Raw genomic sequence first — 17,256 nt, forward strand, 5'->3', positions numbered from 1 at the left:
CCAAATAAACTAAATCATAATTCTTGGAACAAGGTCTACGTACTTGTATTTTTATTGCTGAATTTGTTAATTTTTTAATATCTCTTAAAGGTTTTTAAGGCAGTTGTGCCAATGTCGTTCTTGATTGAGAACTGCGCATCTCTAGCATTTTTTCTTCTATCATCAGTGTTAAGAAACGCCGGAGGGGTTCAATCAGCTGTTTTCCAAGCGTGTTGATTCAATTGGCAACAAATTGCAATTTGTTAAAAAAAAATACTCGATAATGGCTTTCAAATGACAACAAACAAGTAGTTTAAACTGTCAAAACAACGGTTAAAAACAAAGCGTTGCAGGTGGCAGTGTTTATTTAAGCAAAGAACAAACAATCATGTCTACGGGTTTAAAATGTCGCAATTGCGGATCCAACGAGATCGAGGAAGACAATGCTCGCGGAGATCGAGGTATAATGACATCCAAAGAACCATGTCCATGGCACTAACGTTTACCCATTCACTGCAGTTTGCATGAACTGCGGCTCGGTCTTGGAGGATTCCCTCATTGTTTCCGAAGTGCAGTTCGAGGAAGTGGGCCATGGAGCAGCCGCAATTGGCCAGTTTGTGTCCGCCGAGTCGTCGGGCGGTGCCACCAACTATGGCTACGGCAAGTTCCAGGTGGGATCGGGCACCGAATCCCGCGAGGTGACCATCAAAAAGGCCAAGAAGGACATCACACTGCTCTGCCAGCAGCTGCAGCTATCCCAACACTATGCGGATACTGCTCTGAATTTCTTCAAGATGGCTTTGAGTAGGCATCTGACCCGCGGCAGAAAGAGCACCCACATTTACGCCGCTTGTGTGTACATGACCTGTAGGACAGAGGGCACCTCCCGTGAGTTGTGCATTCGTTTTGTCTAAGGATTAGCTTATAGACTGCTCACATTTTCACAGATCTCCTCATCGACATCAGCGATGTTCAGCAAATCTGTTCTTATGAGCTTGGGCGTACCTACTTAAAGTTATCGCATTCCCTTTGTATCAACATACCTTCTGTGGGTGAGTGAACGTTGTGAATACTAAACTATACAATTAAATCCCGATCCAGTCAAGTCAAGTATGAGCTCGATTTGTAATTTGTAACTTGTTTTTTATAACTATTTTGTTGGGTTTGTTAGACTTGCTTGTCCTTAATTTATCAGGTCTTTAAAACTACTAAGCTCGCCCCTGTTTTCTTTATGCATTACTTACGTGACGGTCAATCCCAATATCCAAAATTTTCAACTCTGAGAAAGTAAATTCGCAAAAATCTAATAATGTATTTTGATTGATTAAAGTACATAATGGTAATAGATTCATAATCAATACAGGATAACATTTTATATAGATATATGTATATAAAAACCATAATTGTCTTATCAAAAGCAAAAAATCAGTACAATTTCCAAAGAAATCCAAAACTCGAACGTAAAACTGATTGTTGCGCACAGCAGGCTATAATAATGCACAGGAGAAGTACGGGGCTTAGTATCAGTAGAAAGGCATATTGTGTATGTATGAGAGATATAATGGAACAACTACGAAATAGATATAATGCGTACTACAAGATTAATATTCGAATATATATGTATAGGAGATTTTGTGCGCATACTCTCGTACAAGATCCCTTGATTTCATTTTTGTTTGCTATTTCGTAAACTGGTTAACTTGGCTTTCAAATTCGTCGTATGCAACTCTTAACATGGCCTATTCTCCCTCGAAGTGTTTAGGACTATAGTTTATCATTATCAGATCAGATGTGTGTATATGTTAGGTATATGCTGGCAAAAATATGTTTGGTATATATCGTATTAGCTTTTGTCCACTCTCCCTTTAACTGTCTTTAGAATATTGGTTAACGCTAGCTTGACTGATTGCCCGATTTTCACTTATTGCATTTATCTATGCGTCTCTATATAGCGTCCGTATTACCCCATCCCGCCCTCTTAAATCGTGGAACGTATTAAGTTTTCGAGTCAACTACTAATCTGCATCTATATAGTTAAGGGTGTATATGATCAACTTTTTCGATTTTGAAAATATCTTTATATGCATTACCAACAGACTATGTGCAGTGCGTTTTAGAACTGCAAAACCATTGATTTAACTTGCTTAACATACTTGGGATATCGAAGGGAACTTTTCAATTATCGCAAATTCCTTATATCGATTGACTTGCATCGGCTGACTTTCTTTTTGAAATGATCACGTACTGACAACCGTCTTGGAGCTTTAAAACGCACTGCCGAGGTGTATATATATGTGTCTATGCTTTGACGTGTATATATATGTCTATATATAGGACTATTATGAAAACTAGAGTACTCTACTATCTTGGTATATATATATATATGCGCCTAAAACTCCAATTTACTTTCTTGTGCTGCACTGAAAACCCATGAGTTTCGATTTTGTATCTGTATCTTTTGCGGTTGCTGTGTTTTGTATTGTTGTGTTGGTCTCCTCTGTTGCTGCTGCTGTTGGCGGTAGTAGCAGGCTCCCTGCCACTCGGCGCAATAGAGCTGTGCGCATCAGGTGCTTCCGTCGCCATCCTCCCCAGAACTGTTGGCGTTATTGCCAGATCCATTGCTGCTATTCGGAACAGCTGTTCCGGCTGCTGCGGTTGAAGTCGCTCCTGCATTGGAGGAAGCGCCACCAATTGGCGTGGGACACAGTGAATTGGTGGGCGAGCTCATTGCTGTCACTGTGGTGGGTCCGTAGAAGATTAACTCTGGGATTTGGCCACCCTGAACTCCAGTGCCGTTGGTGCTCTCCGACGAGCACTGAAACTGGAATGTCACATTGCCCATTAGCACCTCGGACATGCCCTCCTGGCCAAAGAAGCTAAGCTCGTTTCCATCGAGGATTACGGAGGCGGTGTAATAACACTCGGGCTCGATCTGAATGGGATTCTCGAAGAAGACGTGGAACGTGTTGCTTGATCCGTCCGAGAAGAACTTTGTGTCGTTCTCTGCAAGCGTGCGGCCCAGGCGTTTAAGTTCGATCTTTACGTTGTAGTTGGCAGCGCCAGTCGACGAGCCGTACAGTCCAAAACCCACAATGAAAATTCTGAAATTTGAAGTTTTAATTACCTGAATCCAATAACCATTTGTTAGATAAAACTTACCTTCGATCGACCGAAAACTGAATTGAATCACAGCGTCCGCGGTAGCGCCATTGGTTCGAGCGGTAGGCGCACGACTGGAAGCGATGGCAGACCTGGGTCTTTAATCCCGCCCTGGAGCGTGTGGGAAAGCCCAGAGAAGGCTTCATCTTGGCGGTGAAGTGCAGGAACATGTCGATCGTCTCCTGCGACGAAAGAATGCCTGTCTGGGCCACGCCGTTGGCGAACTCCTCCAGCGACATTGTGGGAATGCGGATGAGGTGCAGCGCTTGTCCCAGCAGCCGGCGCTTGTTCTGCGGCGTGTCGTCGATGCTCATCTTCTCGCAGGCGTTCATGGCCCAGTTAAGGGCCGCCTCGAACAAGTGGATCTCCTTGCAGTTGAGTGTCTCTCGCGAAAGAATCGACTCAAAGGTCTTGAGATCAATGTCGACAAAGTCCTCGGACTTAACCGCCATCTCGGCCTGGGCGTCGATCACTTCCCAGCAACGTTGCATCAGCTCGGGCTCCTCGAACAGACGCGATTGACTGAGAAGTAGGCAGGCGTTTTTTGCCGTCAACTTCACTTCCAGATAGTTGACGCATGCTCTGGCTAAGTGCGGGACAATGTACTTCTTGGCTGCATACAGCGTGGCCAGAATGTGTTCAGGTTCCAGTTTGATTTCATCACAATAAAGGTACCTAAGCGGAATCATAGAGGATATATATACAATTCCAATTTGGTTGGTTGTGATTTCGATATCTTACCTTAGCAACGTTAGGAAGGCAGTGGGTTCCACGTCAGGCACTTTGATTTCCTGCTTGTTCTCCGCCAGTCCTCCATAGAACATAGCATAGAATACGGAACTGCCCGTGGCGAGAATATATTTGTGGGCGGGAATGGTCTGAATGGGATCGATGTCTGTGAAAAAGCAGGTCATGAGCAATGCTGTTTTAAAGGCGAACGAAGTAAAAAAAACGCTCACCGAACTCTCCGCCCACAATGAACTTGACATCGGACATCAGTTCGTTGTTGAACATGGCTGCATTCCTCTCGAGGACCGTCGCCTTGCTGGCCTGCCAGTTGGGATCAGCCGTATCGATGGCGTTGGATGCTGCCACAGCTGCAAAATGCCAGTTAGTTCCGGCAGAGCACACATACGATCCACTCCCACTGGTGGGCGTAGCGGAGATGGCAGCCACCGCTGCCGCTGCGGAACTGGAGGGCAGACAAAAGGCGGTGGGACTGCCGGAGATTCCTCCGGCACTTCCTGCACCACCTCCACTGCTGCTGCCACTGCTGTTGAGGGCGCCCGGTGAGGCCAACGGCGAGGATGGAGCACTGATGGGCTGCGTTATCTGGATATTGTGATCCGCTGCGGCAGAGGCACCTCCTCCGCCTCCAGCTGGCGATGCTCCTCCTCCGCCTCGCTGTTGTTGCTGCTGCTGCTGCTGGTGATTGTGGGGCGGCGAGTGGAGCAGCCCGTTGCCATTGTTCAGAGTTTCCACTGCAAATGAGATTTCGGAAAATGGTTTAACATTTGGGTTAAACGGGTTACGTATCGCTGTTCTAATGATCCCACCCAGTTCGCTCAGAATCAGCAGCACGCGTGGCCACATTTGTGCAACTTCCGCTGCGTGTGCATCATAAATAACAAATGCCAGGGTCTCCCCTTTTTCCACAATTATTGCACCCCAGGTACAGTGGTGCCTGGCACTGTAGGCACAGCGTGTACCTGTCGAACTTCATTTTATATTTTAATCATGAGTTAAGCATATTCTAGCCCTAAAAATAAACCTCGATCTTTGAGCATGGAGCTATAAAAGTCAAGGCTTTACACACGGGTTTTTATCTATTTGTATTCAAACACAAAACTGAAGTTCTTCTTACTGAGGTTCCGCTGTCTTCTAAAAGTGGAGCGTCTCAAAATAGCAACGTATTGGGGCAATGTTGTTTTTGTTTGTGTTGCCAGACAGCGCCCCTCCCGTCCAGCCCCACCGCCATCCCCGCCCCTGGCGACACTGCTTAAGTTGTGTGAAAAATCAATAACTCACAGACGCAGTGCACCTGCCGTGCCCCCAACCCCCCTTTCGACACCCCCTAGAACAGTCGGCTCCTTCGTTGATTTTCCTCCAGGTTTTCCGCCTTACCGTTTATCCAGCCGCCGTTCGGCTGGGAATGCGACATGCTCTCCTGGTTTCGCTTTCCGGCGGACTTCAGGGATAGTCTGTTCAGCGGATTGTGGCCTCCGTGATTGTTGGCCGTGGAATTGGAATTGTTGCTGCTGCTGGCCATCGCAGGGAAAAGTGCGATTCGGAGCTCTCCGGAGTGGGAAAACGCAAAAACTTGGTCAGACTTCAGTCGAATGCTCGCTGATCAAACATTTGCCTTCACTTAAGTCAATCGTATGACATTTTGCTGTGCTTTCCTTGTTTTTTTATTATTTTTTCCAGAGAATAGAATATACAAGTATTTTTCGAGGGCTGGAAAGCGATTCCAAGCAGTGTTGTATTCGGATCAGCTGAGTATAACGGTTGGGTAAGGTGCTGAAAAGGTTTGATTCGTGGCCTTTTGCCACCTGGTCACACCAATTTGCTGCGGACTCTATGTGCCAGTGTTGGCGAACGCCGCGATTGGGCGCCTGTTTTGAATTTAAATTAGCTGAAATACGTCAACTGTGGATTTCGCAATCCATTTTGATTATATCACGGCCACTCGGTGCTAATATGTATTTCCGTCATGGCGCGCCATAAAAATACGTACGTGTGGGAGCTAATAGGGCCGATTCAAGAGGCTTATGCTACACAGCAAAATAGGATCTTCAATGAAAGTCCTATAAGTTCTCATATTTCAACATTATATATACTTATACTATGTGCGCTTAATTTGCATTTTCAATTTATCTAAGCTTTTCCAGCTTCAAAAAGAAAACTCCACCCACTAGGTTCATCAAAGTTCAGTCTATAGACTATATATTTTTCTGTGTGTAACCACCTCCGAATTGAAAACTTTTATTTTACAAGTCTCCTCTGCCTCTTTTCGATCAGCCTTGTTGGGGGCTTTACCTGGTATTTGCATGTCCGAATCGTATTTGGACTATTATTTATTGCCTGGCCCGCGAATATTTATTATGAAGAAACATATCGCTGAACTTGAAATCGATTTTGATGTGTTTGCTCGGCCACCGAGCTTACTTGTCAAGGTTTGTTTATCTCTTAGCACATTCGTGTACAGTAAAACCAGTTTCTGCAGCAGCCACACCAACAGAAGCACCAACCGGCAGCGGATCGAAGATGTGTGCCGAAAAATAAAAAACATGTTGTTGACCTTTGGCTAAGTTAGTTTCTGACTCATACTACCGCACATTTTGGAGTATCGGAAATCTGTCGCTCGCCTGATAAAACCAATAAATGGTGGCCCTCTATTCTCTAGTATTCCTATACCTAAATCTTTCAAGAACTGTCTTCAACTCACTGTGTTCTGGAGGCGGCAGCTCCTCGTTCTCCGGCACTCGAGCGGCGTACTCCGGCTCATAGTTGTGCGCGTAGGCGCTGCCCCAGTGGCCGGCGAAGTCGTCCTCCTCGAGGGTGAGCAGGTGGTCCAGCACCTGCACTCCCCGCTCGAGGGGGCCGTGGAACTTGTTGATCAGCTCGGAGAGCCGCAGGTTGAGGCCGTAGTTACCCGAGGTGGCGCTGCTCGATTCGATGGCCCAGTAGAAGAGGTGGCGTCCCAGATGGCTGCTGAAATGATTCGCAAAGGCCTCGATCATCTTACGGTCAGCTGCGGGCTCATCTTCACATTACTTCTGCTTCCGGCTGCAATCAAAAATAGAGAGAAATTATATAAAAATTAATCATCTAGCTCTGTTACCGGGGAAATAAAGAGTATTACAACTGATGAATAGAATCAGCGAGATAAAAGTTATTTCATTTTGTTGAAAGCTAACCGTAAATTGTAATAGCACACCCATTAGTTTGGCCGCAATAGTAATTTTTTGATATGTAACATAATCTGATTTTTATGGATATAAATGATACAATTTCGAATCAATTTTGGCCCGCCAGTCGTATGAAAAATGGCCAATAGCGGGCTCCACTTTCACTTCTCCATTTCCATTACCACGACCATTTTCAATTTCAACTCCAGCCCGCACGCATTTGTCGCATTTTATTAGCTAGCTTCAGGAAGTAAATTAAGTCGAGCCCCTCTCTATTTTCTATTTTTTTTTTTATTTTGATTGTGACCCCCACCCATTGAGACCTATGGTTTTTGGGTCAACTGGAGAACTCTTGCACCTGACTCTCGGCCAGCGGAAATTATGCAAGCGGCTGCTTTTAATTGGCAGCACAGCGAAGTCCGTAACCAAAACAAAACGGCGACAGACATGGACATAATTTTGCTTCTCTCACTTGATTTTTTTTTGTCTCGTCACGGCCTGTCTTTGCCACAATCAACAAGTTAGTGTATTTATGTACATATATGTATATCCACATGGATAAAGGTATCCCGCTTCACCTGTCACAGTGATTTACTTCGAACTCCCCCGCAGCCACGCCCACGTTAAACAATGCAATTTGCCGTCGACGCCTAATGAAGTTCTTCATGCTTCGGCACATCTTCGGGCTAAAATGAGTTGGATCTTTGGCATAAATGGGGCTTGGTTTCAGTTTCTCATCACTGACGCAATTTGGGCTGATAGGAAAAATATTTGGGCGAGCTATTAATTAGTATAACTCTATTAGTTGGGACATTCTTCGGTTTTCGTGTTGATGCCAATCATTTAAATGACAGTAGCATATTTGTGTTGCATAACAGGTATCGAAACAATGGAGAATATTTGCATCGCAATTTAGGATCATGAATTTATCAATCTGCTGCGTCATCACTCATTTGTCGGAATAAATACACAATGGTTAAGATAAATTAATCGCTAGGCGCAATTTTGTCAAATATTTTGATGGTGAAATCTGGGGTTTTGGCATCTCAGAAAATTAATTTTGATTTCCAGCGATTAATTAATGTTAATGAAATAACTTTTTTAGCACACTCAGTAGACATTTCAATCGAAAAGTTATTACTTAATGATCTGTTTACTATAGTACTATTTAAATCTTCTGACTGGCATGTACACTTAAAAAAATTGCACACAATTCTAGGCAGCTGCTGAACCGAAACCCCAACCCCTCAGCCCTCTTAGTTGCCATGCAAAACACACACAATTTATGCTAAATTAATTTCATGGCTTAACAATCGAGTCACGTTTATTATTCATCAGCTGTGGGCTTTTGTTATTTTTCTTATTTTCCAGCCACATTTAAATTTCGGCTTGTTTTATTTAAGTTCTGATGGCTGCTTTTCGTATGGAATGCGCATTTTCCGCGCTGCCAATGCACTTTTGGTTCAAAGGTTCATATCGCATTTGCCGCTTGCATTAACTTTTTGGGTTCGCCCTTTTGTCAATTGTACGATTCGTCGTTGGTTGTTTTCCTCAGCTCTCGGGGCTTATTTCACTTTTCATTGCCTCTTTAATTGCAAATGGTGCGACCCACTTTTTGGCCAAGTCTCGGGTCACCACCATCTCAATCGCTCGCCGCACACTGACCGAAAAAAGGTGGCAAAGGGGAGACCCCAAAGCAACACGCCCGCGTAACACTTTCGATTTTTATTTCCTCATTACATGCTTGCCAAAAAAAAAAAAAAAAAAAAAAAAATGAAAGAAAAATGAAAGAAAAATCCAAAATAAAAACCAACCACATGCACAAGATCACAGCAAACCAGAAAAAAGTACAAAAAGCTGACAAAAAATGAAGAGTTTGTATCTTTTTTCTTGCAGTCACTATATGTCGTCGAGTCTTTTGTTTTCCCATTACTCTGCGGCCCTTTTTTTAACGAGCTTCTTTTGTTGCAGGCCATTTTGCAATTGCCACGCATTTAGTTGATTAACCAAATGCGTCATAAGGCGTGGAACGCCCCGCTCTCGGATTCTCCGGATAAAATCTAAGCCGCGAAAGCAATCGACCTCTGGTGTCCCCCTCACATCGCAGTTGCCAGACATTCGCTCACGTGGCCAATAAAACAAAATAACCTGTCGAACTCTTGGCCAAAAGCACTCGAACTGTCGATGGGGCGATCAGTCGGTCAAGTGTTTCGGCAAAAGAGCTCGTTGATTTGCCGATTTTGCACTTAAATTGTTCGCGCTTGTCTGATTTTTATTTTTATTTTTTGGTTTTTTTTGGCCAATTCGCTAACTTTGTACATTTTTTATGTGCTTTTGTTTTGTGTTTTGACGGCGATTTGCAGCTCTGTAATCTGATAAGGGTTTCAAGGAACGATTTAAATAAGAGTTTTCGGTTTTAGGTATAAGCCAAAATTGGGGTCAAAAATGCATGTTGCATCGATTGTGTTCAAAGGATTAGGAATGATGATGAAATCTTTGATTTCTCAAATTTTAGAATCTGTGTAATAATATTATGTAATTGCTGGACGTGCACTAAGTTCTAGTACAAGTTCTCCATCAGCTTATGAATACTTTCCATTCGCCGCGCTTAACGTCTCATTTGGCCATATTTCTGGACCAGAGTGTCTAATTCTCGTCAAGCTTCAGAGTTCCATTTTCTGAGAGTCTCGACTTTTGTTTGAGGTGTTCATGTTCATGTGAGTTTGGACCTCGGTTCGAGTGCCCTTAGGTTGTTTCGCAATTATTCAGACCGTCTGTCTGTCTTTTGGTTTTTCAGTCTTTCAGCGTTGCAGCTTTTCAGCTTTGCAGCCAGCGTCTTTGGCTTTAGACGCTTTAATTTGCGGATAATTTTATAGACATTAACATGCAGTTTTCCTCACTCACTTTTCATATGGCTTGGGATTATTTGGTAAGTCATGTTGCATTTTGTCTAATGACTTGACGAATTAACATTTTTTTACAATCGCTTACTTTTGTTATTTGCATTCGATTCTTTTATGGCCCAGAAAAATCCCCATTTCAATGGTCTTTCGTCTCGCAATGATTTGCTGAATTCTAAATCGATTTCTGCGGCTATGGCGACTTTTGGTTCTTTTGTCAAATATTTGAAACTCGAAACCCGTTTTCGTTTCCTCTTCTGCATATATATTAGTCAAAACCTATATATTGTCATCGAGTTACTTAATATTTGGAGAGCTCATGCCTACAGCCTGAGCGATCTTCGAGTGGAATTCTAAATGCGAATTCGACGTTTAGTCTTTTGTTTGTTTCCCCAACCTTTCCTCTTCTTTTTGGGTGGGGCATTATGAGCTTTTTTCTAAGGTTTACCTTGTTTCGAAATACAAACACGAAATAGTGTGGGACTTTGGCTGCCCGCTAAATTGAAGTATTTTCGAAATAGCCCCAAACACTGAAAGGGGGAAGCTGTCATTAAAAGCAGCGCCTCTAAACACAAATCATAGTTATGGGCAGTAAATTACAACCAAATGCTCGGCAATTAACCGAGAGTGCAGCTAACGGATAATTACACGGCGGAACTGCCTAAGCCACACTAAGCCTGATAAGAGATTTTAGCCCTGATTGAGATCTCAGACTGTTTATATTTGTATTTCGATATGGAGGCGTCCATCATTAGGCAGTCATTCATTATTGATTCGAGAGATATTCATTATTGGTTGCAGTTAATGAAGCGGCTGTGTGGCAGTGGCATTGGCAGCGAAATTCTTCGATTCGCTGATTGAACTTAGCATTGCAAAGCACTTTCCGGGTGGCACTTAATGGGTTAAACATTGGCACAATTAATTAACCACAGCACCTGTTTATCCGCAGCCAAACTTGGTGACTTCGATACACAGTAAACAGAGACAGGGACAGGGAGAGCGATAGAGAGAGAGAGCGCAGGGAAGATGATCGTGACAGGTGTGAGAATGTGTTTTGGGGGCAAAACCGATCGACGAGCTTAGAAGCAATTATCTGTGCGGAATTTTTGGGGATTTTTTCAATGGCTCCCCGTTTGTATTTGCACTTCACTCAAAGCAATTTTCTTCGCATGTTGTTTTTTTATATTTTTTTTTACATTCGTTTACGCTCAACCGGCATCGCCGAGCTGTCAGCTGAGTGTTGAAAAAAGTGAAAAAAACACAAAAGTGCACATAAATTAAAACGTCAACAGAAGAACAAACAAACGAGCTACGCGCACTTTGTCAACGATTATTATTACTTTAACAAGACATCAGGCGAATAATATACACACTTTTGTAATTTGTTGGCTGACAACAACTGATGAAATGGGCCCTACACATAGAGGGATTTTAATTGAATATATATTTTTTTACTTTTGGCTTGCGCATGCGCGACGACCGGCCACGTTTTGAATTTTGGCTGTATTTCTCGACGGACTGGCGGTTGTGACTCTGACTGCGACTGCGCGAGTCAACGAACGAATTCGTAGTGAGTTACTAATTTTTCAACTGAGTCCCAAAACCGGCAACTCGAGACTCGCCAGCCGATCGACCACGATCGACTATATGGCTTTAGCTTCGTTTTTCATTCGCTCGCCTCGAGACGGTCACACAGAAATTGCATGCGATAAATGCGACGATTGGGCTTTGATTGGGTTTTCGCTTAATTTTGGGTTTTGTTTGCACGACTCTGGTACGCGACATTTCCTCAGATTTCACTTCCCCATTAATCTCGCGTTCTTGGTCAATTACAAAACAATTAAACCGGCAAAACGCAGTTAATTGTGGCGGCGGCAGGGAAACTCGAAAACTCGAACCCAAATCGCTGGTGTTTTTCGCCAAATGCAGAAGTAATCAGTGCGGCAGGGGGGTAGGGGACAGCCGGCGGTGCAATCAGAATGATAATTGCTGTCATGACAAACGCAAAAATAAAGTTTAAATAATAATAATTTCACTAGCTGCACTTGCGGAATTCGCAGGATATCGCTGCAAATGGGCTGCGACAAGGGGCGGCAACATTAAGAAACCATTAGCAACAGCAGCCCTGCTGGCAACTGTCAAAAAGCGGCGCAGACACTGCAAGAAACAAATTAAAAATAATGCAACAAATAAATATATTTGAATAAATATATTAAGTAAATCTCTATAGACTTAAAATACTATAATATGACTAGGTATGGAAGGGAGCCCACATAATTTACATCTAAAAGCCATAGCTTGGATTAATGTTAGCAAGTATTTCTTTGAGTGCAGCAGTAACGGTTTCTGCCCCATCAGCAGCAGCTCAAGTAACAGCTGTGGCAGATGAGTGGGCGCTGCGCTGAAGGGTCAATGCAGTCGCAGTCACTGTTTCCGATCACAGTTCGCAGTCACCGCATCAGCGGCATCATTTTTCAAGTGGACCGACCACTCGACGAGTGGCAGTAGCAACAAAAAGCAGGGGCGGTGGCCAAGGGGCTGCTTCAGGGGGCGCCAGAGTTTGAGGACTGCCTCTTCTGGGCCTCCACAAATGTGCCCATTCATTAGGGTTTAATAAATAATTTTTTTCCTCCTTTGCGGAGTTCCTTTTTTTGTGTTGTTTTGTTTGAGGAGCACAGTTGGCGAGACTTTGACAAGCATCTTCCATACAGTCCACCCCCTTTACTCGGCCAGCCGGGGTTGACGTTTACCAGCATCTGGCTTTGTGTGTCAAGTGGCGCTGCACAAACAACCAGCACGGGAACTCGGGAAGGGCGAAGGATTAGCAGTGAGTTCCGGGATAATGCGCTAACCTCCGGTTGGATGGATGCATAAAAAGTAGCTCGTTGAGGTACAAATTTTATAATCGGGCATTTTAGGGCAAAGAATTTCGGTGTGAGATGCATATTTGCACTATAAGTTTGCCTCCAGTCCAGTTTGAACACCAGTTCTGCCTTGCTTCAAAAATTATGCTTGAATAAACGGTGTATTATAAGTATTTCAATGTGGGGTTTCTTAAGTTGTCTATAAAAAATTGCTCCGCTATGTTTTCGACTTTATTATGAATTAAATTGTGTACAGCAAAGTATCTTTTGTGTAATTATGTGAATAATAAAAGCCGATATGGCCTACCACTTATTTTGTCATTATCTTGAATAATTATTTAAACAATTATGTAAAATGAAATTGTACAACTCCAGTGACCATACAGTTGAGCCACCGTGGAACTCTTAGAAAATCCTCAGGCTTCTCCACATATTCCAGACCAATTTGTGGGCAAATTGTAAATTTTAAGTTAAGTACAAAATATAAAAAAAAAAGATTGGCAAATAACTTTGACAAGGTCGAGTGTCTGCTGGCTTTTGATTTTCCAATGCGTTTCGCACTGTTTTTTCTACGTATTTGTTGTGCGTTAATTGCTGTTTGAGTTTGCGTTTGGCTTTTGTTTTTTTGGTCTGGACGAAATGACTGGGCCGAGTGTTAATTGCACATGTTGTCTGGTGGGTTTCCTTGGCAGGGCCAGTCTATCATCTAGTTTAAATATAGCTAATTATCGATTTAATAGGCCAATGAATGGCCCAAAACCTTTGGCGGGACTACGTGACGGATGCGTGATGTTCGTGCAGAGTGCACAAGCAAAACTTATCGCATGATAGAAAATCTCTGGCTCTTCGGGTTTTAAAGTCTTCTGTTTGCTCACTCTCCCACAGCGGCTCTCTGCACCTCTCATTGCCATGTAAAAGTTGAATGAATTGAATAATATCGGACCTGAAGTTCGGGTTCAAGATTGTTTATTTCGGCAGCTGTCCATGGAGACGTGGGCCGGTTATTGAATGTTTTCGGTTTCATTGGCTAGACCGACCCGACTTCAAGGTCGTCGAACAAGTTCTTCGTCTGATGCTCTTGCAGTTGGCGTATTTTATTGGAATCTCTAGATTTTATTACGAAACTGCGGCTTGGTGTAGTGGTCCTCGACTGATGATGACCTTATTCCTTAGTTCTATGTTCTGTTTATTACTGTACGACTTACTTAATAAATCTTATTTTTATAACCATATAAATTAGCCTTACTGTTCGCTAATTTGTTTCTAAATTTTCCGTGTTTATCAATTAATATCTTACTGTTAACCATACGTTTTAGGATATTTATTTGCGCATATTTATTTCTTTCTGGTTTTATATTTACAGACCCGTGTTTGTACATCATGCGTTTCGCCAACCGACTGCAGTTGGGTGCTAAAACGCACGAGGTTTCGATGACGGCTCTGAGGATTGTGCAGCGCATGAAAAAGGACTGCATGCATTCGGGACGACGACCCACTGGCCTTTGTGGAGCGGGTGAGTGAACCGTGAAATCGAAATGAATAGCAACGCTGAGGGGGATTTCTTTCGACCTTAAGCTTTGCTGATTGCGGCCCGGATGCACGATTTCAGTCGCACCATGCTGGACGTGATAGGTGTGGTCAAGATACACGAGTCAACGCTCCGGAAGCGCCTTTCGGAGTTTGCTGAAACGCCCTCGGGAGGGCTGACCCTGGAGGAGTTCATGACCGTTGACCTGGAGCGCGAACAGGATCCGCCTTCGTTTAAGGCAGCACGCAAAAAGGATCGTGAGAGGATCAAAGATGTAAGTATTTGTGAATAGTGTTGTATTTAAGAAACTAATTATACAATCATTCAAGATGGGCGAGCATGAGCTAACAGAGTTGCAAAAAGAAATCGATGCTCATCTGGAAAAAGACCTAGGCAAGTACTCAAACTCCGTTTACCGTCAGCTGACTAAGGCTAAGGGAATAACTCCACTGAACTCGCCAAGCACGCCCACTAGCAGCTCGGAAAAGGATATCGAACTGGAGGAGTCCAGGCAGTTCATTGAACAATCTAATGCCGAGGTAATCAAGGAATTGATAGCCAAGAACGAGGACGTGAAGAAGGCAGAACCAGGTGGTTTAGTGGCTGGGATCGAAGGCCTTCGGCCGGATATCGAGGCTATTTGCAGGGTGACCCAGAGCGATCTGGAGGACGTGGAAAAGGCTAAGCAGCCGCAGGAACAAGAACTCATCACCGACGATCTGAACGACGACGAACTGGATCAGTACGTGCTGACCGAGGAGGAGTCGGTGGCAAAGTTGGAAATGTGGAAGAACCTCAATGCCGAGTATCTGCAAGAGCAGAAGGAACGTGACGAGCGGCTGGCCAAGGAACGCGAGGAGGGAAAGCCGGAGCGGAAGAAGCGAAAGCCGCGCAAGAAAGTCATTGGTCCCTCGTCCACCGCCGGCGAGGCCATCGAAAAGATGCTGCAGGAGAAGAAGATCTCCAGTAAGATAAACTACGAGATACTCAAGACCCTGACTGACGGCATGGGCGGGCTGACTGATGACTCTCCCACAACTAGTGCCGATACCAAACCGAGCACTCTGGAAGAGCTGAAGCATCAGCCGGTTATAGTGGAAGAAGGTCCTCTTCCTTCCAAGAGCAGGGGCAATAGGGCAGCCTACGATCTGCCCGGACCCAGTAGGAAACGTCCCAAACTTGAGGTGGGTCTGCCAGTCAGCCAAGCTGCTGATGTGGAGCAGCCGGATACCAAGCCAGCAGTAGTGGTGGAAGCAGGTTGGTCAAATCAAGTAAATAACATGTGTTGGCAGCAAGTAAATCTGTTCATTACATCCCCAGATGACATGGACGAAGATGCTGATGATCCTGACGTCGAACCCGAGGCAGAACCGGAGGCCACTCTTCAGGACATGCTCAACACGGGCGGAGACGACGATGAGTTCGGCTACGGTTTTGACGAGGAGGAGGAATACTAGGCATAAGCTCGCATTTAGCGTTTAAAGCATTTTAATATACATATACACTCAGACGTTATAGTACCCGACCCACTCGTAATACAATTAAACTAAGCATTAAGAGCCGTGCACTTGTTGCCGTCGCGCTATTTCCTGGGCTCCTTAGCCGTGGAGGCCATTAAATCATGGCCTCCTCCTTGCAGCCATTTACATGTTTAAGCCATGTCGGCGCGGGCTGGCGCTGAGCCGGTGCTCCCGAACACTCTGGGCTGGTACTCGTAGCTAGCTTCTAATTGTTGGCGCTACCGTGGCGCGCCTCCAAGTGCTGCAAATAAATATTTCACTCTTAATCATGTTTTGCACTCTGTTTTGCTTGCCTTTCTCCGTCGCTGCAGGCGGCCAGTTCAGCTCTGTTCAGTTCTGTTCAGTTTGGTTCAGTTGTTGGCCCGGCCAGGAACTTGGCCCGGCTCCACGGCCATCCCGTTGAGTGGCAAGTGCCCGGCAATGAGCTGTTGAGTCTGCCGGGCACTTGTCTCTACGATTTTATAGTTATTATGTTGTAATTAGTGTTAATTTACTTGCCTACGGTTCAGCAAGTCAGCATCAGTGCTCCCATAAAATATAGCATAGTTCGGGGCGGTTTCTTGGGGCTCATCTACGAGCTGCCAATTGTGACCGTTTTGCGTTCTGAACAAATTAGCAAACTGTATTGTCTCCGTCTTAGATTAAGTGCATGGCTAGTCATGCATGATATGCATGATCATGTAAGGTATAAATTATGCTGTATGTAAGGTAAGCTTAATTGTATATTACACTTTGGCATTTTATATATATAAATAAATAATAATATATAAATATCCGGAACCCTACTTTAATTCTCTTTCTTAAATACAAAGTTATACTAAAAGGAAAAACCGGCAATTATCGACTGCGTTTTAATAAGCATAGTTAACTTTCGCTTTAAACTTTTCCCCCATTCCAACTAATGTTTTCGCAACTTTTCTGTTTCTAGAACATGTAATTCATTTCACTTTCCAACAAATTTATGGCGGAAGTAAAGTTGGGAACAGCCAGCACTCCTCCGCTTTCAAATGGCTGCCGAAGCAGGCTGAAGTTAACTGCACTTAATGCCCGTTCGCTAATTTGCATAAGCCCACAGCCGGGCCCAAAGGATAATTATTAATAAAATGCACACGAACCGCTCGAGAGTCGAGTCCTGATGGGGCGTGGTCCTGGCCATTTCCCGGAACAGGCTTAGCCGGCCAAGTTGCAACGATAATGTGAAATGTATGCACATGTAAATCCCAGAGCAAATGTGACAGTAAAATGGCAATTAGTAGACATCTTGACTTGGCCAGCCACTTGGAAGTTTCCTGGTCAGTGCGACTAATTTATGCGCAGCCAGCTGGGAACAGCCAGTTGTGAACGGGGGGTCGATGGTCCTCGTCCTTACCCGATTGCCTCCTGATGTGGATAATC

At 44.2% G+C, this 17,256-nt stretch overlaps 2 protein-coding genes across 4 annotated transcripts; one reads left to right on the forward strand and one right to left on the reverse strand.

Annotated features, from left to right (window-relative positions):
- The first annotated feature begins 177 nt into the window (after nt 1-177).
- Nucleotides 178-16,576, forward strand: LOC117144183 (transcription factor IIIB 90 kDa subunit). The gene is made up of 7 exons (XM_033309229.1): nt 178-440; nt 499-867; nt 927-1,031; nt 14,177-14,326; nt 14,389-14,615; nt 14,671-15,598; nt 15,662-16,576. Exons 1-7 carry the CDS (start codon nt 368-370, stop codon nt 15,796-15,798), a joined length of 1,989 nt encoding a protein of 662 aa, XP_033165120.1. The 5' UTR covers nt 178-367; the 3' UTR covers nt 15,799-16,576.
- LOC117144182 (BTB/POZ domain-containing protein 6) lies at nt 2,035-11,510 on the reverse strand. Of its 3 annotated transcripts, none has more exons than XM_033309226.1 (6): nt 11,405-11,510; nt 6,587-6,927; nt 4,098-4,619; nt 3,880-4,033; nt 3,139-3,813; nt 2,035-3,080 (listed from the first exon to the last, which is right to left on the reverse strand). In XM_033309226.1, the coding sequence occupies exons 2-6, from the start codon at nt 6,879-6,881 to the stop codon at nt 2,543-2,545; spliced, it is 2,184 nt and encodes a 727-aa protein (XP_033165117.1). In that variant the 5' UTR covers nt 6,882-6,927; nt 11,405-11,510; the 3' UTR covers nt 2,035-2,542. The 3 variants fall into 3 exon arrangements, with proteins under 3 accessions (XP_033165117.1, XP_033165118.1, XP_033165119.1); XM_033309227.1 differs by having other exon boundaries at nt 11,323-11,507; XM_033309228.1 differs by lacking the exons at nt 6,587-6,927; nt 11,405-11,510 and adding an exon at nt 5,263-5,612.
- Nucleotides 16,577-17,256: the final 680 nt, after the last annotated feature.

Source organism: Drosophila mauritiana, chromosome 3R, assembly GCF_004382145.1.
Source record: "Drosophila mauritiana strain mau12 chromosome 3R, ASM438214v1, whole genome shotgun sequence".
NCBI classification, from domain to species: domain Eukaryota; kingdom Metazoa; phylum Arthropoda; class Insecta; order Diptera; family Drosophilidae; genus Drosophila; species Drosophila mauritiana.